The sequence below is a fragment of the Odocoileus virginianus genome, chromosome 30 (genome assembly GCF_023699985.2).
Source record: "Odocoileus virginianus isolate 20LAN1187 ecotype Illinois chromosome 30, Ovbor_1.2, whole genome shotgun sequence".
NCBI lineage: Eukaryota > Metazoa > Chordata > Mammalia > Artiodactyla > Cervidae > Odocoileus > Odocoileus virginianus.
The window spans coordinates 41,973,043-41,999,123 of NC_069703.1; the positions used below are offsets into that span (position 1 = coordinate 41,973,043).

Consider the following 26,081-nt stretch of genomic DNA (forward strand, 5'->3'; position numbering starts at 1 on the left):
AAACAAAACAAAACATGTTTATGTTTTCAGAAAACACAAACAAGATATAACATGATCAATTGGGGTTTATTCTGGAAATGAAAGACTGACTTAACACTTAAAAAATCCAACTCTTTAAATTTACTAATATTAGTAAGAGAATAAAAAGCATATTATTTCAAAAACTGTAGAAAATATATTTCTTAAAATGTACTTTCCATTAATAACAAGCAAATCAGGAATAGAAGGGAGTTCTCTTATCCTGATACAAATATAGCAAATATACTGGTGAAATGGTGACCGCATTCCCTTTAAAATCCAGAACAAGGGTCCCTGCTATCACCACTTATATTCAATGTTACACAGGTATATACAATACTATAAAGGTCTCAGGTAGCACAATAAGGAAAGAGAGTAGGGGAGATGCAAGAATTGGAAAGGAAATAACAAGACTATCATTATTTGCATGTTTCATGACTATCTACATAGAAAACAAACAAAATCCTAATAGATAAATTATATAAATAAAAGATTTCTGCAAAATCTATTGCATTTTATATACCATCAATAGCTAGAAACTGCAGTTTTAAAACACTACCATTTTATAGCACATCAAAAATACAAAGAAATAAAATGAGACATTATATGCTTTCAAATTAGTCTGCCTCCCAAAAAATAAAAATAAAAAAACTAATAAAAAAGATAATTTTAAAAAGAGAAAAAAAAAACACACTAAAAACAAGTTAATTAGCCCAGAACTTTGAATCTATATCTAATCAAAGCTCCAGATTCAACCACCACTTCACAGAAAATATAGAAAACAGAGGATCAGGTCTCATTATACCATGGAGATGCAATAAGCTACAACTTAGTAAACAAACAACTTAGTTTCTTCAAAAACAGGCTTCAAGAGACTTAGAGAACAAATTTATGGTTACCAAGGAGGGAAGAATGAGGGGAGGGATAGTTAGAAGTTTGGGATTAACAGGTACACGCTGCCATATTTAAAATGGATAACCAACAAAGTCCTACTGTATACCACAGGGAATTCTGCTCAATGTTATGTGGCAGCCTGGACGGGAGGGGAGTTTGAGGGATGCATATGTATGTATAGTGGAGTTGCTCTGCTATGCACCTGAAACTATCACAACATTGTTAAATAGCTATACTTCAATATAAAACAAAAAGATTTTTTAATTTAAAAAACTTTTAAAAGTTCAGAAAAAACAAGATTGGAAAGAGCTATGGGTTGCATGTGCATGTTCAGTCGTCTCCGACTCTTTGAGACTCCATGGACGATAACCCCCCAGGATCCTCTGTCCATGGGATTTCCCAGGCAAGAAAACTGGAGTGGGTTGCCATTTCCTCCTCCAGGGGATCTTCCCGACCCAAGGATTGAACCTGCATCTTCTGCGTGTCCTGAACTGGCAGGCGGATTCTTTACTACTGCGCCACCTGGGACTCCCATCTATAGGTTAGGAGAAGCTTAAAAAAGCGTATCAACCAATTCTAACATAGAGATTTTATTTAGACCCTGACTTTAAAAAAAAGTATAAAAATAAATTATCATTTTTATGAGACTATTGGAAATTTGGATATGGCTACAAGTCCATGGGGTCGCAAAGAACTGGACACGACTGAAGCGACTTATCCTGCATGCACATTCACAGCAGCATATTTACAAAGGCTAATAGGTGAAAATAGCCTAAATGTCCATCAACAGATGAAAAGATAAACAAAATGTGGTAAATACATACCATGAAATGTTAATTCAGCCTTAAAAAGGGAATAAAATTCTGATACATGCTACAACATGAACCTTGAAGACAACATGAACCTTGAAGACATCATGGTAAGTGAAATAAGCCAGACACATAAGGACAAGTATTGTACAACTTCAGTTATGTGAAGCACCAAAATAGTCAAATTCAAAAAGACAGAAAGTAGAATAGAGGTTATGAAGGGTTATGAAGGGGGAAGAGGAGATTGGGGAGTTATTATTTAATGGGTACAGAATTTCAGTCTGGGAAGATGAAAAAGTTCCGGAAATGGATAGTGGTGATGGTTGTACAACAATGTGAATGCACTTCATGACACTAAACTGTACACTTAAATATGGTTTTAAAAGGGAAATTTTATGTTATGTATGTTTTACCACAATAAAACAATTTTTAATACTTAAAAATTTGGGGGACTTCTCTAGCAGTCCAGTGGTTAAGACTTTGAGTTTCCACTGCAGGAGGTACAGTTTTGATCCCTGGTTGGGGAATTAAGATCCCACATGCTGTGCAGTATGGTCAAACAACAATAACAACAAAAAAAGAATTTCTACCTATCAACAGACACCATAAAGAAATCAAAATATGAACTTGGGGAAAATATATTTGCAAAACATACAATGGGCAATGGAATAGTATCTGGAATATATACATATTAAAAAAAAAACTCCTACAGATCAATAAGAAAAAGTTAAAACCACCAAAACTTTTTGGCAAAAGACTTAACAGAAAATATCAGAATTTATGTCAAGACTCTCCTCAGTAATAGGGAAATGAAAATGAAAGCAACGCTGAGACACCACCACATATCCTCACTTTGGCAAAAGTTGAAGTTTGATGACATCAGGTGTTGGTAAAGATATGGGGCTACTAGCATTCGGCACTGCTGATGGGAGTACAGACTATTTCAACCATTTTAGACACATCTGGCACTAAGTCGAAGATGTGTACACTCTATAACCTAGCAATTCCACTCCCAGGAATATTCCATGGAGGCATTCTTGCCCATATGTACCAAGAAACATATAAAACTGTTCATCACAGCAGCACCAGATGTAACAGCAAAAAACTGCAAATAACCCAAATGCCCACATGGAGTCAAGGAATAAATCAATCGTGCCATATTCATGCAATAGCATACTTGCTGCCACTACCTAGGATCTGTGAGATCTTGGGAAAGTTACTTAACCTCTCTGGGCCTCAGTTTTCTCATTAGTAAAATGAGGATCATACCAGTTATCAACTTCCTAGTGTCAATACAAGGATTATCACCATTATTCAAGGCTCTCAGAACGGTGCCTGGAAGACAGAAAGCTCTCTCTGTAAGCTTTGATGTTGTTAAAGATTCCTTGGTTCCTATCCTTGAGAGATTCCCTCCTGGTATCTGACCACACTTCAGTCTCTCCAATTCCCTTTAAACAATGTTCAGTTCAGTTCAGTCACTCAGTCGGGTCCGACTCTTTGCGACCCCATGAACTGCAGCACACCAGGCTTCCCCGTTTATCGCCAACTCCCGGAGTTTACTCAAGCTCATGTCCACTGAGCCGGTGATGCCATCCATCTCATCCTCTTTCGTCCCCTTCTACTCCTGCCTTCAATCTTTCCGAGCATCAGGGTCTTCTCCAATGAGTCAGCTCTTCCCATCAGGTGGCCAAAATATTGGAGTTTCAGCTTCACCATCAGTCCTTCCAATGAATATTCAGGGCTGATTTCCTTTAGGATGGACTGGTTGGATCTCCTTGCAGTCCAAGGGACTCTCAAGAGTCTTCTCCAACACCACAGTTCAAAAGCATCAATTCTTTGGTGCTCAGCTTTCTTTACAGTCCAACTCTCACATCCATACATAACTACTGGAAAAACTATAGCTTTGACTAGATGGACCTTTGTTGGCAAAGTAATGTCTCTGCTTTTTAATATGCTGTCTAGGTTGGTCATAACTTTCCTGCCAAGGAGCAAGCGTCTTTTAATATCATGGCTGCAGTCACCATCTGCAGTGATTTTGGAGCCCCCCAAAATAAAGCAATGCTATGATCACAGATCTTTCCCACCTCCTTCCTCCCCTCTGACCCTATCCCACCTACTGCCCCTCTCCTGCAATGCTCCAGGCTGCCTCCTGCCTCTGTGCTTTTGCATGTGCTCTGTCCTCTTTCTGGGATGTTCTTCCTACATTTGGCCTGCTGCATACCCACTTTCTTTGCCCAAACCCAGCTCCTAGAGCCCCCGCCTTCTGCTCCTCCCTACCTCCAAGCCCTCCCTCTCACCCCTCCCCAAGGAAGACTCAATTGTCCTCTGGGGATCCAGAACATGCCAGGCTTCCATCTGCATTTCAATTCTGGTTACTTTGTCTCCTCTCCACTGGACTTTGAGATCCTGGAGGAGCACACCTGTGTGCTGAACAAAAAGTCCCATAAAAATCTAAATCCCAGACAGACCTAGAGATTGTCACACGGAGTAAAGTCAGAAACCGAAAAACACATATCATATAATATGTGGAATCTAGAAAAATGATACAGGTGAACTTATTTGTAAAGCAGAAATAGAGACACAAAAGTGGAGACTAAAGGTATGGATACCAAGAGGGGAAGCACTGATGGGATGAACTGGGAGACTGGGTCTGACATATAAACACTACTATGAAAAAAGGAGATAACTACAAAAACCTACTGTATAGCACAGGAAACTCCACTCAGTGCTCTGTGGAGACCTAAGTGGGAAGGAAATCTAAAAGAGAGAGAAGGTATATATATGTATACCTGATTCACTTTGCTGTACAGTAGAAATACAACATTGCAAAGCAACTATACTCCAGTAAAAATTAATTTAAAAGAATAAATAAACTGCATTCTCCCCCATGAGGGAAAAAAAAGTCTAAATCCTGTAGCCAGGCCATTGGCAGCCAGGCTCAGGGCACAGAGTGGAACTGAACAGGCCGGGATTCAAAGTCTGACTCCACCACTTACTTGCTGTGTGACCCTGAGTGAGTCACTAAACTTCTCTGAATCCCAGTTTTCTTTTTTTTTTTGCTGTTATAATTGTTTTATTTATTTTTTTCCCCAGTTTTCTTAATCAGCAAAATAAGCATATTAAGACTGAATTTTCACACTACTATGAGGATTAAACATGAGATGATGACCTATGTGAAGCTCCTAGTATACAGTAAGCACTTAAAAGAGCTACTCTTAGGCTGTCCATCTGCTGAAGACATGTTCCTCCCTCACACACCTCCTGATAGTCTGTGGCTGCAGACAGGGTACCTGAGCCTGAGAGCCCGGGTGGGGTCAGAGGAGCTGTGTACCTCCCGAACGGTGCTGGGCAGAGCAGGGGGCCCTGGCAGAGCTGCCCGTCCCATGACTCCTGCTATCCCAGCCACAGAGTGGCTCTGGATCTCACTAACCACCCTGGGGATCAAACAGAGAAGAAAATGGAGCTTCAACCAACTTCTCCACCCTCCTCCAAGAATCTCTATCTCAAACCAAAAGAACACAACATAGCCAGCCTCTCACACCAGATTCCCAGTAGTTCCAGGGCCCAGCTGATCCCCCCATTTCATAGAGGAGGCAACTAAGATTCAGAGAAGAGATGTCTCTAAAGTCACTCCATTGTAAGAAGCAGAGCCTGACCCTGAACCTGTCTATCTGCTCCTGACACGAGCCGAGCTGTCTCCAGGAGAAGGTGCCAGAGCCCTGAGACGGGATCCAGACCAGCTGGCACTACGCCCACACCTGCCCACACCCCACTCAGCCTTGGTTTCAACCACCTGCCCGTCCCTGTCGCAGCACAGCCTCCATTCTTCTCCTGCAGCTGGCACCAGTTGCCATGGCAACCGGTTGTTTGGGATGCTGTGGGATAAGGGACCGTGTCACAGAGTCAAGGATGGGGCTGAAGCAGAGAGCAGCCGTGAGTTGCTTCCCATCAAGGCGGGCAGGCACCTGCCTCCACCACCAAATTCAAACACCCCCTCAAAACACTGCAGACCCAGGAATCCCAATTTTGGGCATCTGGCCCACATAGATAATCTGAAATGGGGAGAAGCCAGATGCACAGAGGTTCACCTCGGCAGTCCTTGGAGAAGGACAAAATTGTATAGTCAACAACAGGTAACATTTCTTAGTATTTTTCTTGTACCAGACACTGTGCTAAATACCGAACACAGGTACACGGCATCTCACCTGCCCCTTACCACTGCCCAATGAGGTAAGTACTTTATTACCTCTATTTTACAGATGAGGAAATTATGCTCGGAAAGGTTAGGCCACTTGCCTAGGTCACACTCAGACAGCAGCAAAGCCAAGCCTGAATGCCAATCTGTCGGTCTCTGAGCTTCATGCTCTTAACTACACGACAGTGACCAGAAATGAGAAAAGCAAGTCCCAGCCCATCCTCTGGTCCCAGCAGTGCCTGTAGACAAACACAATGCAGGGTTCAGGGAAAGCACAGATCTGCCAAGTTGGAAACATTTTCAAACACTAAAGCATTTGAAAATCAAAGTACAAGTCCCAGAACAATGAGGCACAGCATGAGCCTACTTATATATAAAAAGGTGTGATCAATATGCAGATGTTCATATATGTATAGAAGTTCACAAAAAAGGAGACTGAAAGGATGCTAACCATTAACATCAAACAAAGGGCAACTGGGCCAGGAGACATTAAAAGGGATTTCCTCATTCTATGTTGACAACTCCACTGTAAAACAATTTTTAATAGCTAAAAAATCAAGTTATAAATTTTGACCTGCATGATCCCATTTCGAGGCAAAGAAAAGATATATATGCATATGAAAAAGATGGAAGAAAGGATATATATACCAAAATGTCAACAGGAGATAGCTCTGAATGTTGTTGGCATTATGGGGATTTTTATTTCTTCCTTATTTTCATGATAAACATGTATTCATTTTTTATTAAAAACTAATGTTTTGAGTGATATTTACACAGATAATGTAATAGCATCTCCAATATAATTACAGTATCAAATAGTGATAAATCACAACAGGCAGCTCATTGGTTCCTATACTAGTTCAATTAATTTGCTTGTTTGACCTTGACATGCTCACTTTAATCCGTCTGAGCCTCAGTGTCTGCATCACTAAAGTGGGTATATATCAACAGCATCTTCTCTATAAGGGTGTTAGGAAGACTGAAGATAAGTGCTTGGGAATAGTACCCAGCATGCAGTAAGCATGCCAGGTGCTTTTACTACTGCGATGCTAGCAGGGAATGTGCATAAGCAGGCAGTGCAGTAAGCTTTCTGGACAGACTGCCTGGGTCTGCATACTGGTTCTATCATTTACCAGCTGTGAGACCTTTGGCCTGTAACCACCTCTCTGGGTTTCATGTGAAGACTAAATCAAAAGCACTCAGCATACAACACATATTCAACCAAGGTAATAAAAATTCAACTATGTGACTATGATATATAAAATAGAGAACCAACAAGGAGCTACTATATAAAATAGGAAACTATACTCAAATATTTTGTAATAACCTACAAGGGAAAAGAATCTGAAAAGGACATATATATACATATATATTCAGTTCAGTTCAGTCACTCAGTCGTGTCTGACTCTTACATATATATAATTGAATTGCTATGCTCTACACCTGAAACTAACATGATGCTTCAATTTAAAAAAAAATTCAACTATGTCAGAAATATACACCAAACACAGCAATGCCATCTTCTGCCCTTGGTATATAAACATACTGACCATAATTATTAGTATTAATAAAATGCTAATTATTATCAATAAAAGAACAATGAAAAGGGAAGCAGTGAACACAGGGAATATGGCTAGGCACTGACTCCCTTGCTGTGTGAACTTGGAGAAGTTTGTTAACTTCTCTGAGCCTCAGCTTCCCCACATGGAAACACAGGGCTAATGCCTATCTCACAGGACTGTTGTAACACTCAAGGAAAAGCACATTTAACACAAATGTATTTACCTTGTGCCTTATGCTGTGCTAGGTACATTATTTCACACCATCATCTCATTTAATCCTCAAAACAACCCCATTAAAGTGGAACTAGTATTCCCTTTTCACACATGAGGAAACAGCTTAAAAAATATTCCAGGACCACTCAGCTAGACAGTGGGCAAAGATAGGATTTGAACACATGACTCACTGACACCAAAAGATAAAGATGCCCTTCCCATCCCAACCTCTCAGGGTCAACTTACCAATCTGGGGCCGCTTCCTGGGCTGGATTCTTCTGGTTGGTCCTGGTTGTAGCTGTCTGGGCATCTGTTAGTGCCCTGATCCTGGGCAGCAGGCACTGGGCCCATTTTCAAATGTTTAGCACACTTGGCATTTCTCTGCCTCGTGGATGGGCTTGAGCTAGACTTGCTGGCTCCAGGCTCCAGGAAGCTGGAGGGGGTGTTAGCAAATCCCTGCCCTGGCCTCCCCCCAGACACTGGTAGAGCCCCGACCTCCAGCTCCTCCTGGTTGTGTGAAGTGCCATGGCCATCACCATCGCCAGGCCTCACCATGTGCTCGGCTTCCTGCTGTGCTGTAGAAGCCTTTCCAGACCCCCCCGGGCACAGCTCAGGGCTCTGGAGCGGATCCTGGGCAGCTAGCTGAAGTAACGGTCCTCCAAGGGGCAGGGGGGAGTTCACAGGGTCACAGGGGCTACCTGGAGGGGTCCCACTCCCTACAGTGGGCAAATATTCAAACTTCTGAATCCCTGAGTCACAGTCCACCCAACTTCCAGCTGGGTGTTCAGGCCCAGACCCAGTGTCCTTGCAAGAGAGAGGACTGCACGGACCTCCCAATGACACTACGTCAGCACCTGGCGGGGGGTCTCCCACAGCCTGGGACTTGTCCCCACTAGGGCTCTGACCAAGCCCCAAGAAGCCACCCTCCTGACCCTCTGAGGTGGTCTCAGACTTCCTGCTTTTCTTTCTTGACCCCACATACCCACTACAAAGATTCCCGGGACATCTTCCAGCTAAGATGTCATGCAGAATAATCTGGACCCTCTTGAGGGCCTGAGCCCTCCCCTGGGCAGGCGCTGTGGGCAGCTGAGGGTTGAGCCTGGGGCTGGGCACTGAATCCTGGTTCTGTCCCACAGCTTGCAGCCCCAGGACCACTGGATGGGCCGTGGCCTCTAGGCTAGCCCCAGGAGCACCCACTGCCTGGGAGCTGGCACCTTGACAAGACTCTTCCCTGAGGACCCGCTTCCTGCTGCCAGCACAAACCGGGTCCCCCGAGTTCTCTCCTGACAGGTTTGGTGCCAGGCCTGACATGGAGCTGGTTTCTTCCACACCCTCCTGGAAAAGTCCAAGGCTGTTGAGGGGACTGAGAACAGGGTCCTCTGTGCTGCGGCCCGCTGGAGCCGCCTCCTGAGACACGTCTGTTCTCCTCCAAGGGCCCAATGCAGAAGGCAGGCCCTGTGAGGAGATAAGGGGGAGGGGGGGTCTGACCTGCCAGCCCACTCAGGACACCAGGTCAGTGGGAACCTCGGAGGCAGCCTCCCTTATAGGTGGCACCTCCAGGGCACCCAGGAACCACAGACATAAGCACCCCAGCGGGACACAGCGCCCCAGGTGAAGGAGGGGAGGGTCTCCAAACAGGGCTGAGCTACAGCCACCTTTTATAAGGTCTTCCCCTCTTCTGAGAGGTCACACATTTGCTTGTATGAGCTTTAAAAACAATGATTATTTATGAATTATGTACTTGTGTATTATTTCATTTCATGCTGGCAGCCACAGGCGAGGAAACTGAGATTCCGTGACTCGCCCAAGGCCACGCGCAGATAAAAAATGGAAGACCCGGGATTTGGTCCCCGACAAAAAGCCCAGCTTTAAGTCACTCAGGTTAATTGCCCATCCATCACCCTCACATCGGGCCGCGCCGGACAGACGCTCCCAATCACGTTCCCAGCCTGACCAGGCAGTCTCCCACCGTTCAGTGAACCCAGAACCCACCGACCCACTCGCTCCCACCTGGGGTCTGGGGTCTCTGGGCTCCCTTTCTTGGGGTTCGACACCCAGGTGTTAACGGGCTGAGATCACGTGATGCGAAGAGCCCCCGAGGGATGGGGGCGGAGTCTGTTGATACGCAAAGGGCGGGACCTCGGGCGTGCTGACGTTGCTGTTCCGGCAGAGGGCGCCCTCTTCCACCCAAGGGCTTCCGGGAGGAAGTGCCTGGCAAGGAAGGGCCTTGAATGCCTGCTTCAGAGTTTTCATCTTGATTCTACGGTAATGGGGCGTTACTGAAAGTACCTGAACCTCTAGAGAAATATCAGAATCAGATCTAAATTTTTTCCTCAATTATTTATTTTAATTACTGTTGTCTCAAATATAATTCATGTAGATGAACACGCAACACCCAAACCCAACAGAAAGGTTAGAAATTAAAACCTAAAAATGTCCTCTCACTTGCCCAGCTCTTGGGAACAACTTTCTTTCTTTTTTTATTCATGTGACTATGAATAATATGCTCATACTTCTGTTCCTTGGTTTATTAATGTCTTTGTTGTTCAGTCGCTCGATTATGTTCCTTTCTTTGCCACCCCATGTACTGCAGCTCACCAGGCTAGCAGTGTCTATTGACTAACTACTGTGTGATTTCATTACTAATCCTTCCCCCTTGCTCCTCCCATTTTTTGTCTTTTATATTTATATATTTTTTTGTTTTTCTACTAGTTGCTATTATAGTCATCTCTTTGATTGGTAAATTTGGTTCTCCAACTCTCAGGCACACCAGAATTCTGTAATGCTCAAGTCCCTTATACCAAATGGCATAGCCATTGTATGTAACCTATGTACATCCTCCCAAATACTTTGTCATCTCTATACTGTTTATAATTCCTTGTACAGTGTAAATGTTGTATGAATATCTTACATGTGCTTAGGAAATCCAAATTTTGCTTTTGGAATCTTTCTTGAAATTTTTTAAAAAATATTTTCCATCTGGGACTTCCCTGGTGGTCCAGTGGCTAAGATTCCACACTGCCAATGCAGGGGGCCTGGGTTTGATCCCTAGTCAGGAAACTAGATCCCACATGCGGTAACTAAGAGTTCACAGGCTGCAACTAAAGATCTTGCATGCCACAACTAAGACTTGGTGCAGCCAAATAAATTTACGTATCTTTTTTAAAAGAAATGTTGCTGACTTTTTAAAATAAGTAATTTATTCCTGGCTGCTCTGAGTCTTGATTGCTGTGCACAGGCTTTCTCTAGTTGTTGTGTGTTACTTGCTCAGTAATGTCCAGCTCTTTGCAAAACCATTGACTGTAGCCTGCCAGGCTCCACTGTCCATGGGATTTTCCAGACAAGAACACTGGAGTGGGTTACCATTCCCTTCTCCAGGGGATCTTCCCCACGCAGGGATAGAACCTGTGTCTCCTGCATTGGCAGGTGGATTCTTTACCACTGAGCCACCAGGGAAGCCCCATTTATAACATTATGACTATGTAAATACTTTCACTGCAGAACTAGAGATTTGACTGAGGGGGAGATGAAATTCCCCAGCATGAAACTTGTGCCATGTGAGTCCTAGAGAAGCTTCCAGTCAATGGGATTACCACATTCAGTTAGAATTAATACATTTAAATATTGGGTTGACCGAGAAGTTCATACAGGTTTCCGTATGATGTTATGAAAAAACCCGAATGAACTTTTTAGCCAATCCAATAAAGATGTTGGATGTTAAAGACGTGATGTTGAATTTAGAAAGCAAGAAAATGTTAATGAGGGAAACTGAGTGCTGGGTATATGGAAACTCTCTGTACCAATCTTCATTTTTTTCCCTCCAAATCTAAAACTCTTCTAGAAAATAAAATTTACTTCAAGAAAAAAAAAAAAGCTGTAGTGTGATCCGTATTGAAAACTCTCATTATATGGCTGTCAGGGTCACAGATAAGGTAAAGAGGTGAGATTGGATGTTACCAATGACCACAATTACTGCTCTAAAGAAAAATTTTTGAAGATGACTTCCCACCGTGGAATGTCCTAGTCATGATGGCAGAGACATGGACCAGGGCCATTAAGACCAAGTAGACTATTTTTCTGGCCCATTGAGACAATGAAAGTCTCCCACAATTGGACAAGGAAAGGAGAAGCATAGAAGAGGATAAAAGGACAATGGTGACTGGTACAAATAGTGCTACTGCAAGCCAAGGTTTCCATATGTTGTTACGGAAAAACCTGAATGAACTTTTTAGCCTATCCAATATCTCAAAGACATGATGTTGAATTTAAAAAGCAAAAACATGTTAATGAGGGAAACTGAGTGCTGGGTATGTGGTCTAAATCCTTTACCTATATTAATCCTATGTTTACCTCTTTTCATTTACCTTTAGTAAATTGGTTTAGAAACCCAGCAGGTCTCACTGTCTCCTGATATTCTAAATGTCTTATTATCATACAAAATAATCGAGGTAAAGTTTTGCGAGGTTTTGGCCCAATGCCCTTTACTGAATTGGTTGCTGATTTCTCCACTGATTATGACAATGTTTCTGATGTATACCTTGTTCCCAGTAAAGCTTGGGTTTATTTCTGGACTCTTTGTTCTGTTCTAGTGATCAAGTTGTCTATTCCTAACATTCCATTATTTTAATTCTACAGTCTTGTGATAGCATCTTGATACCTTGGGAGCAAGTCCTGTCCCCAACTTGACTACTATTTTTCATAATTGTCTTAGCTGTCTACATACCTTTATTCTTCCATATGAATGGTAGAATCATTTTTTCAAGTTCCCTGAAGAATTCTGTTGGGATTTATAATAAAATTTCATTGAATGTACAGATTGGAGGTATAACTGAGTATATTTAATACTGAGTCTTCTAACCTATAAATTTGATTTATTTCTCTCTATACTTTCAGGTTTTCAATTCACTTTTGTGATTTTTCTCCACCAAAATATTGTGCATTTTTATTAAATTATTGTGTCCTCTGTAATCTTTGTTGCTTTTTTTTCTTCTTACTTTTCCATATTACCAATGAAAAGGAAGGCAATTGTATTTTGTGAACTGTGTATCCACAAATTTTGCTGAACTCTCTCGTTAACTGTAATAATTTTTCTATCGGTTTCTTGTAATTATATTTAACTGTATGATCATTAGATCTAAAAATAATGACAATTTCATCTTGATTGCATTATAGTTCCCTTTTTTACTTGATATCTTTTAGTTAGACTGCATTTTCATTATATGTCATATTTCTTTTTCTAATCTTCTTGCGTTGTGTAGAACTTCTAGTGCCATTTTGAATAGATGTATGGGATTTTTTTTTTTTTTTACTTAAATGGTAAATTTCTAAAGTTTCACAATTTTTGCTGTAGACTTTTGGTAGGTAATATATACTACATTAAGGAAATTCCCTTCTGTTATTATTACTAAATACTTTTTTCACTAATGAGGCAAATTTTATTATATGTTTGCTCCACATCTGTTGATACCTTTCTACCTAAAACAATGCAATAAAATGCATTGATAGAATTTTCTAATGTTGCTAAGTATGATTTTTTAAAAAAACAAACACCACAACATTTGATTTAATACAGTTTAGTAGGGTTTTTGCATCTATGTTTATAAGAAAGATAGGTTAAAGATTTATTTTCTTATTCTGCCTTCTCTAGTTTTAGTGTCAAGTTTGTACTAGTCTTATAATATGAATCAGGTAGATTTCCTTTTTTTATATAGCATCTGTAACATTGTGTGTGATTTTCTACTCCTTATAATATTTGGTGAAATTCACTGGAAAATTATATGGTGCCACTGGCCAATGAGACATTTTACTACTAGCTTGATTTATTAAATGACTATTGATCTATTCAGTTCTTTTTCTTTTTGAACCAATTTTAGTAGTTTATGTTTTATGTCTATCTTATATAGGTTTTCAAATTTATTTGTTTATTTTTACATGTGCTCCCTATCCAGAACCCCCCTCCCACCTCCCTCCCCATCCCACCCCCCAGGGTCATCCCAGTGCACCAGCCCAGAGCATCCTGTCTGATGCATCCAACCTGGACCAGTGATTCGCTTCACATATGATAACATACACGTTTCAACGCTACCCTCTCAAATCATCCCAGCCTTGCCTTCTCCCGAAGAGTCCAAAAGACTGTTCTTTACATCTGTGTCTCTTTTGCTGTCTCACATATAGGGTCATTGTTCCCATCTTTCTAAATCCCATATATATGCGTTAATATACTGTAATGGTGTTTTTCTTTCTGACTTGCTTCACTGTGTATAATCGGCTTCAGTTTCATCCACCTCATTAGAACTGATTCAAATGCATTCTTTTTAATGACTGACTAATATTTCATTGTGTATATGTACCACAACTTTCTTATCCATTCGTCTGGTCTGCCGATGGACATCTAGGTTGCTTCCATGTCCTGGCTATTGTAAACAGTGCTGTGATGAACATTGGAGTACACGTGTCTCTTTCAATTCTGGTTTCCTTGGTATGTATGCCCAGCAGTGGGATTGCTAGGGTGTATGGCAGTTCTATTTCCAGCTTCTTAAGGAATCTCCACGCTGTTCTCCATAGTGGCTGTACTAGTTTGCATTCCCACCAACAGTGTAAGAGTGTTCCCTTTTCTCCACACCCTCTCCAGTATTTATTGTTTGTAGACTTTTTGATAGCAGCCTAGGTTTTCAAAGTGGTTCATAGTATGGCACATGTAGGTTGGTCAAAAAAAGAAAAAAAAATATATATATATATACTTCCAGGCCCTTCTGTAGCAAATGATGCTATCAAAAACTACTCCTTGAAAAAACAAAAGATTTGTTTTTCCTTAATAATGGAAAAGAAATATATGTCCCCAAACACATATTTATTGCAGGAAAGAAAGAAGAAGGAGAGAGAGAAAGTGAATGAGAGGCAGGGTACTAAGAATTAGAAAGTGGTCATCAATGCAAATGAACCTATCTATGAAACAGAAACAGACTCACAGGCACAGAGAACAGACTTGTGGTTGCCAAAAGGAGCGTGGAGGAGGGATGCATTGGGAGCTTGGATTAGCAGACGCAAACTATCATATAGAATGTCCTGTGATAAACTATCATGGAAAAGAATATTAAAAAAGAATGAATTATGTATATATATGTATAACTGAGTCATTTTGCTATACAGCAGATATAAACACAACAATGCAAACCAATTATACTTCAATAAAATAAAATATTTAAAAAGTGGTCATTAAGAAGTGAAACAATAGCACATATTAGGATGCAGAGTCATTAGGAGGTTTCTCCTAATGGGAGTGCAAGTTGGCACAAACACTGTGCTCCCAACTGTTTGTGCCAACTTTTTAAATATTCTTTTCCATGATAGTTTATCACAGGACATTGAGTATAGTTCCCTGTGCTATACAGTAGAACCTTGCTTTTTAGTCATTCCATATAATAGTTTGCTTCTTTTTTTGACCAACCTACACGTGGGGTCTTAGTCCCAACTAGTGATCGAACCCATGCCCTCTGCATTGGGATCACAGAGTCTCTAACCACTGGATCACCAGGGAAGTCCAGACCTGGAAATATAAAGACTAAATAAGAAAGGGCCCATTGTATCACATATGTGGAATCTGAAGTATGACACAAATGAACTTATTTATGAAACAGACTCACACACAGAGAGAAAACAAACTTATGGTTACCGAAGGGGAAGGGTGGGGGGGCAGATAAATTAGGAGTTTGGGATTAGCAGATGCAAGCTACTATACATAAAATAAAGAGACAACAAGGCACTACTGTGTAGCACAGGGAAATAGATTCAATTTCCTGTAAAATGCCATAATGAAAAAGAGCAAGAAAGAGCCTATCATGGAGCCCAGGGGTATTGGTGACCCTGGCATGGGAATGACAGAGGGAATGAAGCAGGAGGTTTGCTAGCAGAAGGAAGGAGAGGACTTCCAGAAAAAGAAGCATTGAGTTTATGGCCAAATGAGAAGGAACCAGGGAAGAGGGGATGATGGAGACACAGGAGCGAGGAGCTAGCTCAGTGTTGAGAGCATGTGGGCATTACAGCTCTCTCCTTTTGTGCAAAGAGCACTCACTTTAGAGCTGGACAGACATAGGTTCAAATCCCAGTACTGCCATTTGAAAGGGTGACAACACACTTAGCAGAGTGATGTGAGAACCACCGAGCACCTAGACCAGTAGCTACTCAATGCTTTGTGGTTCTTTCCCTCCCTTCCTTCTCCCCACATGTCTGAGGCCCAGACTAGCTTTGGAAGCTGGGAGGTGACCCTTGGCCAAGTGGGCTACAGGGCCAGAAATTTCCTACATCCGAGGGAGGAAGAGGGATGGGGAGAGCTAAGGCCTGGAGCCCAGCCTGGGGAGAAGCAAAGGGGCTCCTGAGAGCCAGGGAGAGGCAGTTCGCTGATGGGAGAGACCTCGGTGCTGTGTGTACGGTAGGGAAACTGCCACTGACTGAGGGCTTGGGGGCTGGCCTTCCTGGCTGGGCACCAGCCGAGTGAGTGCATGTGGAACCCCGACACAAAGGGCTTTGTCTTCCTGGCCCAAGAGGTGCCATCTCTGCTCCCAGCCTCCAACCAGCTGGAGTGGCCCAGGCTGGCTTCCTGCCCCGCCAGCCCCTCCTCCTGCATCTTCATCTCCATGTCCTGAGGTCCATCCACTGAGTCCTCCCAGCCAGAAACCTACAAGTCAGCCCTTCCTCTCATCAGCCATAAGGTCTATGGCTGATCAGCCCCACCTCTCCCTCTGCTTCTCCTAGCAGTTCCAGGGCTGGGGACCTTCCTTCCCCAGGCACCAGGCAGCTCTCCCCTGGCAGGATTCCATCCAGTCAATTACTCCTCAGGCTGAGCCTTGACAGTCCTATACCCCTCTGGCCACCACACCAGAGGCCACTACAGGTTCAGTTAGGGGGAAGGCCTCAGTCTTGACTCCCTCCTGCGGCTGCTGCGAAGTCACTTCAGTCGTGTCCGACTCTGTGCGACCCCATAGACGGCAGCCCACCAGGCTCCTCCGTCCATGGGATTCTCCAGGCAAGAGTACTGGAGTGGGTTGCCATTGCCTTCTCCTGACTCCCTGAGATGGGCTGATTTTTGTCAATCAGCTTCTCCAGCTGCTGGGGAGGGGCAGAGAGGACAAAGTTTCTTTTCCATGGATACCTTTGTGCATTTTCTTCAATTCTGGCTTCTCAAGCTGTGGGACCCAGGGAAAGAGGGGAGGCAAACCCGTGATGGGAGAACAGATGTTCCTGGGAATTAAGCTTCCCCAGAGGCACCCCCTGCACGGCCTGTCCCGGGCCGGCTTCCACCAGCCAGCAGCAGCAGAAGTCAGTGGGGCGGCTGGCTCAGAGGTCACTGTGCTGTCCCCTCCACTGAACCTGGCCTGCATGGGCCTCTGGCTCACCATCGCTCCACCTCCTCCAGCTTCCTCAGTTTGCTGAAGGACGGGTTGTTGACTCAAGAACTGGAAAACCAGAGGCAAACCCTCTGGGCACCAGGCAAGAGACTCTGGAACACAAGGCGTCAGCTCTGTGTCCCGAGGCGCAGACTTGTCTGAGGAAAGGCACCACAGGACTTTGCTGAGGCTGTCAGCTGTTGGGACCCCAGCCCCTGGGACCTCCTCTCTGACTCAAGGGCATGCCCTGGACACTGTGAACTCTGCAATCCCGGTCAAGGTTGCTGGGCACTGCTGGACATCTGACCGAGCCCTCCTGAACCTGCTTATGAACCTGGCTGCCCCTCTAAGTCCCGGGCCAAGGCCGAAGTTTCTGGATTTCCTGTGCCTCTGAGCTCCTAGCAGCAGAGGCAATCCCTGGTCAGACACTCCAAGGCTCCTGATCCCCCCGCCGCAGGGTCGTGGACGGACGCAGCCAACAATAAACCAGGGCCATGGCCGCTGCAGGTGGACATGCTTGTGTTTATGCAAAGCTACTGGCACCTTGCCCAAGGCTGCTGATGCACACACATCGTGTCAACGTGACTGCTTATCACTGTCGACCTTCGTCACCTGGCTAAGGTCACATTTGTCAAGTCTCTCCACTGGCAAGGTTTCTCTGCACCTCCCCCGCCGCCCCCCGTGGTACTCTTAGGAAGGCGGCCACTGTGTGCAACCCACTCGTAAACAGTGGGGAGTTATGCTCCGCTCCTTGAGGGCAGAATGTCTACATAAATTGTTTGGAATTCTGCATGGGAGGTTTTTCTCTCCTTAATCATTTATTTATATCATTTATTCAATCATGTATTTGTAATCAGTAAGAACTCATGGGTATTTATTGTGCACTTTGGGTTGTAATCCAATGCTACTTTATTTTCTTTTGTTGCTCAAACTGTTCCAGTTTTGGTCACTGAGAGCTCTTTCAGTTGGCTCCCGTGTCCCTTTGACATTTGACACACCCCCATTATTGTGTGTGTGTGTGTGTGTCAAGGGGCAGGTATGTTTTCTACCTCCTTGGAGACTTTTGATGTCAGTTATCAGATGCAGCTGAGACTCAGAATGATCCCGCCCCCTTTTTTACTTGCCCCAGCCACTTGCTACTGCGCCTCTGACGTGGGAGACCTTGGAGTTGCTGGACAAACTGAACTTGGGACCCTGCCCTTTCCTGCCTCCCCAGTCACTGCCCTGCAGAAACAATGCCCTTTCCCCTGGCTGAGTCTGTCGACCAGTTTCGGCCCCAGAAAAGCTTGGTGACCATAGTGACGTAATTGCTTTCCTCAGTGTGTGTGAATAAACATATTATTTAAAGAACAAAACAAAATAAAAATTCTGCCTCCCTATGATCTTTGCAACCTACCTTATCGTCTTCATTCCTGAACGTCAGATAAATGTTCTTTTGCTGGAAACTGTTTTTATGACCTGTCCTCCCATCTGGTCACGGTAGCCGTCAAGGTCTCTGGAATCAACCAGACTCGGATTTCAATCCAAGTGGCCCTGGGCAGTCACTTGACCTCTCAATGCCTCAGTTTTCTCATTTGTAAAAGATAGTAATAGCCTCCAAATAGCTACCACTGAGTGAGCCCCTGATCCATGAATTAGGTGGTAACTTACGAAATACATCTAATGCTCCTAACACACATAGTAGGTGCTCAATAAATGGAAGCTATTACCGCTGTTCCTAGTGGGAATCTTCCTTTGTCTTCCTCTCCCCAGTCTCTCCCTCAAATCCATCATCTACTCTAAAGCTCAGACATGGCAATATCACTCTTCCACTCACAATCTTTCCAGAAACCAGAATTCAGAACCACTACCCACCCGGGGATTGACAATCTTACAGAATCTTGTGCTGCTCAAGGCCCTGGCCTCATCTTCCTTGTCAAGCTGAATCCCACCAGACTCTTAGCTGTCCCTCAAACAGGCCTTGCACTTCAAACGTCTTTGCCTTTGCCTGTGCTGTTCCCCTGCCCATAATGCTCTTCCAGGCTATCTTATCTGAGACTGCCAGGTTGGAAAGTGTGTGGGCTTAGAGTCCCACAGAACTGCGTGTGATCTTCATTTGGACCCTGGCTCTGCAGCTTATCAGCCGTGTAGCCTCAAGCAAATTCTCTAATCTCCTTGAGCCTCATTTTCCTTATTCATAAAATAATGATAATAATACAGTCATTTCATAGGAATGTTGTAAAGATTTCAGTAGATAATCCACATGAAGCATTTCGCATAATGGCCAGCACACAGAAAATGCTTAATAAATGGTCCCTGTCTCTCTTCTAACTAATATCAGGCAGCCAGGAGTTGCCTGCTCTGCCGTTCTCTGTTTATTGATGGATTCAAGGCTAAAAATAGAACTGCAGCCTTGGGGAGTAGGTCCTTCCAGAGCTGGGAATTGATGCCCTTGGTACCGTGGATGGAGAAGGAGCCTGCCTTTCCCTCTGGGGGCTGCTCAGAGAAACACAAATAGTGCCTCTGGCCTCTCTCCATTATTTCCAGGGCAGGCCTGTGGAGGCTGGACCAGCCCAGGTTGACAAGCTCTTCTAGCAGAGGGCCTTGTGGTCCCACAAGCTGGCTTCTAATTCCAGCCTTGTTATTCACTGGCTCTGTGACCTTGGGATGACAGCTTGCTGTCTCTGAGAATCATTGTTACTGCTAGCCTGGGAAACTGACAATGGTAATAACCTAGTTTATAAAAACAAATGGGCTTCCCTGAGGGCTCACATGGTAAAGAATCTGCCTGCATTGTGGGAGACCTGGGTTCGATCCCTGGTTTGGGAAGATCCGTGGAGGAGAGCATGGCAACCCACTCTAGTATTCTTGCCTAGAGAATCCCCATGGACAGAGGAGCCTGGCGGTCTACAGTCCATGGGGTCTGTAAAAACAAACAGCTTACCACACACAGAGGCCTTGAAGCCAATGACTGCCAGCTCTAGGACGTTGGGTAATGACTCCCCTGTCTGAGATTCAGTCCATATCTCTGAGATAGGCACAGTAGTTTTGACCTTACAAGGCTTGTCATGTGGGTCTAGAGAAGCCAGGGACAGCAGCTGCTAACAGCAGTAGCACCTGATGGGAACCTGAGTTACACAATGGTGCAATTTCCCACCTGAGAGTTGTAAGGCGCTGAGACAGAAATTTATTTAAGCTGTTTGTAGCTATTGATCCACCAGCCTTGGAAAATGCAAAGAAATGCATCCAACAGAAAAACACCTGTCTTTTGCTGCTAACAGGCAAGTCCTGCCAGTGAAGGGACCACTTGTGTGAGATCGACCTCCCCTGCTGTCAGTTCATGCTCCGGGCGAGTTGCCTTGTCTCCCAGAACAAGATGCTGACTTAACGAAAGCAGATTCTGCATTGCAGACAGGAGCCCCCATTTTCCCTTCTGTAGTAGTAGTCTTTTTTTGGTATTGTTTTGTTTATTCATTTATTTTTTATTTTGGCTGTGCCAAGTCTAAATTGAGGCACACAGGATCTTCAATCTTCATTTTGGCATACAGGATTTTTAGTTGTGACATGTGGGATCTAGTGCCCTCACCAAGGCTCGAACCTGGGTCTCCTGCATTGGGAGAGCAGAATCTTAGCCGCTGGACCACCTGGGAAGTCCCTGCAGTGGTCCTCTTAATAGTGAGGTCAAGGACACGCCTCCGGCTTCCAGGGGCACTGAGCCTGCCTTCTTTGATTGATTGATTGTTTTTCACTGTGCTAGATCTTCATTGTTGCTCACAGGCTTTCTCTAGTTTCGGTGCACTTGAGCCCTCCTTCTTCACAAAGACACAGACATAGGGGACTTGGATGGCTCACAACCTCCAGGCCATACACCTGGGTTGTTTCTCCCCTTCTTCACTTTCTGGGACGGTCCAGTCGGGCTGTAGCCCCTCCCTTATTTCTGACCATGGGATAGATCCAGAATCGCACATGATAACATTAACAAAAACACACAATCCCATCACCTAGCAGTCCTCCAGGCAGGAGGATTGTGCAGAGATCACTGCAAGAGATTAAGAGCCCAGGACCAGGGCACCACATGCAAAGGCTTCCCTCCCAGCCACCTACAATCTGTGCAACTGAAAGGAAAGGAAATCATGTTCTCCTGCACAAAAGAGGGAAGACTAGATGGTCTTCTCAGGCCAGCAACCCTGGAGGATGGTCCCACGAGGCAGGGGCACTGACCCAGCGGCTTCTTGGATGAGATGCTGGCTCTGGATCCTCACTCTCCTGCATTCAGATCTCAGCTCCACCACTGGGGAACCCTGGGCAAACCCCTTTGTTTTCCTGGTGTGTGTATTTATTTGTTTGCATATTCACAGTACTCTCGCCTGCAGATAATGGGGTCCACTCTGGCCAATTTAAGTAGAAAGGGAATTTAATTAGGAATGTTAGGCTCATTGGACGATGGAGAACTGAGCTTTAGATCCAGCTCAGGAGCATCTCCAAGAAGCACACAGCAGAACTGAACTGATGGGGGAACTGCTGTTGCCACCGCAAACCCCGGAACCAGTCCTGCCTTGGCCACCATTCAGGCCAGCAAAAGGTGTGCCCCACACACAGCTGCTCCCACACAGACTATCTTCTGGTTGATATCTCAGGAGGATGAGTGTGATTGGAGGAAAGTAGATCACATGCCTATACCCTACAAGGGGAGATGACTTCTGCTTTGGGAAGGAGAAACTTAAGATATAAAGGCTAGTCAACATGTAGAAAGGAATTGTTTTTAACTGTTAGTAATGAATGATAAACATTCAGTACATCCTTCTTTTCTGCTTCCCCCTACCTTGAACAAAAGCTCCATGAGGCAGGTGTTATCTTGAATGTCTTGTTTTTTTTTTTAAATTTAATGTATTTACTTTTAACTGAAGGATAATTGCTTTACAGTATTGCCTTGATTTCTAGCAAACGTCAACATGAATCAGCCATACGTTTACCCATGTCCCCTCTCACCCGAACATCCCTCCCACCTCCCTCCCATCCCACCCCTCTAGGTTGTTACCGAGCCCCAGTTTGAATTCCCTGAATGTCTTGTTCACCTCTGTATCTCTAGCACCTAACATGGAGCCTGTGAGGAATACACAGATTAAATAAAGTGTGGGCAATGAAAGAACACCTGTACTTTGAGGCTACTGGCCAAATTACAGTCTCTGGTTGGGGGAGGGGTACAACTTCATGCTTTTGGAAAAGCTACTCCTTTTCTTTTTTTAAAATAATTTTATTTATTTATTTTTGACTGTGCCATGTCTTCCTTGCTGCACAGGTTTTTCTCTAGCTACAGTGCAAAGGTTTCTCATTGCTGTGGCTTCTCTTGTGAAGCATGGGTTCTAGGGTGCGCAGGTTTCAGTAGTTGCAGGCTCCAGACAGATTCTTCACCGCTGAGCTGCCAGGGAAGCCCCAAAGCTGCTCCTTCTTTGTGGAATGCCCATTCCTCCCCAGCCCCTTACCTGATGGTGAAGGTGTCTTCATCTCTCATTTCTCAGTTTTGTCTCACCTCCTCCTGGAGGCCTTCCTTAATTTACAGCCCCATCCCTTACCACTGCCATCATCACCACCGTCACCACCCTGGGATGCCCTGGGGTAGTGTTTAGGAAGGCAAGCTTTACAGCTCGGCTGGCTGATTTCAAATACTGGTTTCAGCTCTCACTAGCTGCTGGAACTCGGAAAAGTCTTGTAATCATTATGAGGATCATTTTCCTCATCTATAAAAAGGGGTAATAATAGTTTTTAAGTCTCAGAGTTGTTGTGCTGCTTCAATGAGAGAGAGAGCAAATTCTCAGAACAGGGCCTGTTGCAGAGAAACAACTCAGACCACTGCTGATGCTGGAGCTCGTGCAACCCTTTCTGTTCATGATCAGGCAGCATCATGATTGAGTTCATGTCTGTAACATCAACTTAACTGAGATCTTCTGGAAATCAAGAACTGGGGTAACTTTTCCTCCCTTGCCCCATACCTTTCCATGAGGTTCATCTACCATGTGGTGTCTGTTGGGTAATTGATGAACTCAACCAAAGAAATTACAAGCGCAAAGGAGGCTTTCCTGGTGATCCAGGGGTTAAGAATCCACCTTGCAATGCAGGGGATGCCAGTTCAATCCCTGGTCCCAGAAGATCCCACTTGCCCCAGGGCAGCTAAGTCCGGGCGCCACAACTACTGAGCCTATATGCCCCCGTTTCTGCAGCCAGTGCGCCTAGAGCCCGTGATCTACAAGGGACACCACCAAATGAGAAACCCAAGCACCACAACGAGAAAGTAGCCCCCCGATTCTCCACAGCTAGAGAAAGCCTGTGAGCGGCAGTAAGACCAGGGCAGCCAAAAATAAAATAAATAAAGATCTTTAAAAAAAAACACAAAAACTGATAGATGAAACACTAAATTTTTCTATCAGAAAACAACTAAAATAAAAGTGAACCCGGGGAGCGGGGAAAACAGCAAACGGGTAACACCTTCATTACGTAAAGATTTGGTGCACAGCGGTAAAAAAGATCATAGCAGCTGAGAGAAATCTGGACAAAGGTCATGAGCAGGCAATTCAGGTGAGGAAATAGAGGAGTAAGGAAATACCGGAGAATATTCAACCTTCCGCAGGAGAAATAAAAACGAGATACCAATGAAAGCAACAATAATACAGAATACAGACTTCGATGTGGAATTATTTAAACACTGGAAAATGTCCAAATAGCAGGAAAATGGTTACATAAATAATGAGACACTGATTCAATGGCACATCCACCATGAAATCATCATGAAAATGTTGAAACAAGTGCTTAGGATACAGTGAGTTTACAAGCAGAGCGCAAAATTAAATTTCAAGCACGATCACAAGTGCAAAATGTTCATATGGACCTGATGAAAGCTTGGCAGAAGCTTTCTGAAAATTTAAAGAAAATGAAAGCCACTGCCTTGATAGAAATAAAAAAAAATAAACTTTACTGAGTGTCCATCAGACCCCAGACACTATGCCTAAGGAATCCCACAAACCTGATCTCACTTACTTCCCCAATTGTCCTCAAATAATCCCCCTGAGGAAGGTGTTGTTACCCTTTAGAGTTTAGGCAGCTAAGGCAGAGGGAAGGCCAATAGCCCGCCCAAGGTGGCACAGCCAGGAATCGGAAAAGCAGGCTGCCAAGCCTGGTGTGCTGGACTCCAAGCCCAGGCCTCTTTCCAGCACATCAGATGTGTAAGATGGATGGGGTCCAGTGGCTTCTCTTTCTTTTTAAACATTGCCTTTAGTGATGTTTAAATGTCATGTGTGCAATCAAAACACAATTAAAAGAACAACCGAAGCTGTCTCAGGCAGCTTAGCTCTGGTCCCTCCGAGAGTTCTGTGGACCAGCGCCCCACCCTGCCTCTGGCTGATGCCCATGGTTTTGCCCAAACAATATCAGGGGGAAAACCTTGCTGAATCTTCTGTCCCGCTTCATTGGATTAAAAACCCTGGGAGGCACCTGGCCTTTCCTCACTAAGACCTTCCTTCCCACCCAAGGTATCCCAGGAACTCTGGCTACCCCTGCAGTGGGGATCCCATTACTATTGTCAGAATTTCAAAAGGCCAAATGGGAATTGTGCTTTCACCCTGAACAAAGCCTCATGGGCTACTGAAGTGTCCCATGTCACTGCTTGGATGACATTAGGGCGACATAGGGGGAAGATAATGGAGTGTCCTGATTCCGAGCACCAGGAGGAAAGGTGCTGAGTGCTGGAGACTTGATAGGGCTGTGGAACACCAGCTGGGGAGTCAGGGAGAGCTCCTTAGAGAGGTGACTTTTTCTGTTGAGAACTGGAAGATATGTAGAAGTCATCCAGGTAAGGAGCAGAGGAAAGGCAAAGAAAGATGGTTCGAAGTCTTGAACAAGTAAAGATGCTGGGCTTTCAAGGAAATGAAACCAGAGTTCACTGTGGACAGAGTGGAGAACACTGAAAATGAGGCCAGAGAGGTTAACAAAAGCTGATCCCATGAATCCTGTAGGCTCAGCAGCCAATCACTGTAGAGGAGAGAAGTGAGGTTATTCGTGATGCAGTTGGAATGTCCTATTTGAAAAAGCTGGTCCTTCCCCACTTCTCTTCCCAGAAAGCAACAAGAAGGGGAAAAAAGAGGCAAAGGCCATCTTTGAGGAAATCGGGAGAAATCTGAAATGAAAGCAGATAAAAGCAAGGAAGCTCAGAACGGAGCTTCAGGGAGAAGCAGAAAATTCATTTTTCAGAGTGAGATGGTAACAAAAGGAAATAAGCTGTCAGGGTTCAGGGAAATTACTGGATTGCCCAAAAAGTCCGTCCAAGTTTTTTCATATTATCTTACGAATGAACTTTTTGGCCAACCCCATCCAAATGTCACAGAAGTGAAAGTCAAGGTGAAAGGAGCACAAAAGAGAACAGGCTTTGCTGAAACCTGGTAAGGGACAGAGGGAAAAGAAATAAGAAAAGTGAGAAAAATGAAATGAAAAGATTTTTTTTAAGTTTAACTGATTTATAAAATGACAAAGAGAAGACATATGTACATAACAGAAGAAGTAAACCAAAATAATGGCATCAAACAACATTATTACAAGATACAGTTCAAGAACATATTTTAGTGAAAAAAGAGACATTGAAAAGTTAATGAGACCGATGAAAACTGATCCATACCAAAATGATCCATACCAAATATATTCTAAGAAAGTGGTGGGATTTCCAAAGTTCAGAAAGAATCCTTTGGGCAACTCCACGAAAGGGAACAAATCACTTACAAGGTGGGGAAACAAGGCTGGCCTCTGACTCGGTGGCAGAATCCAGTGTTGGAATTCAATAGAGCACCACCTACAACGTCAGCAAGGAGAGAAAGTGTGACTCAGGAATTTTATTTTCAGCTTAAGTGTTGATCCAGTATAAAGGCAGAAGACAACATTTTTGAACATGTGTGGGAGTTTGGAGGCTGAGGCAAAGCCGTCTAGATTTGTTGGAGGAATGGAACTTTTTTTTCCTTTTGGTGATCCAGCATCTTAGGGTTCATTT

General features: G+C 44.1%; 1 protein-coding gene across 1 annotated transcript in view; it reads right to left on the reverse strand.

The window, feature by feature from the left end:
• LOC139032158 (SPOC domain-containing protein 1-like) overlaps positions 1-9,944 on the reverse strand; it is a 22,023-nt gene extending 12,079 nt beyond the window's left edge. Inside the window, exons 1-2 of the mRNA XM_070458456.1 lie at positions 9,771-9,944; positions 7,938-9,179 (exon numbers count right to left, since the gene is read on the reverse strand). Of these exons, the coding sequence (XP_070314557.1) occupies positions 7,938-9,179; positions 9,771-9,944 (1,416 nt within the window). The remainder of the gene's footprint in view (positions 1-7,937; positions 9,180-9,770) is intronic.
• Positions 9,945-26,081: the final 16,137 nt, after the last annotated feature.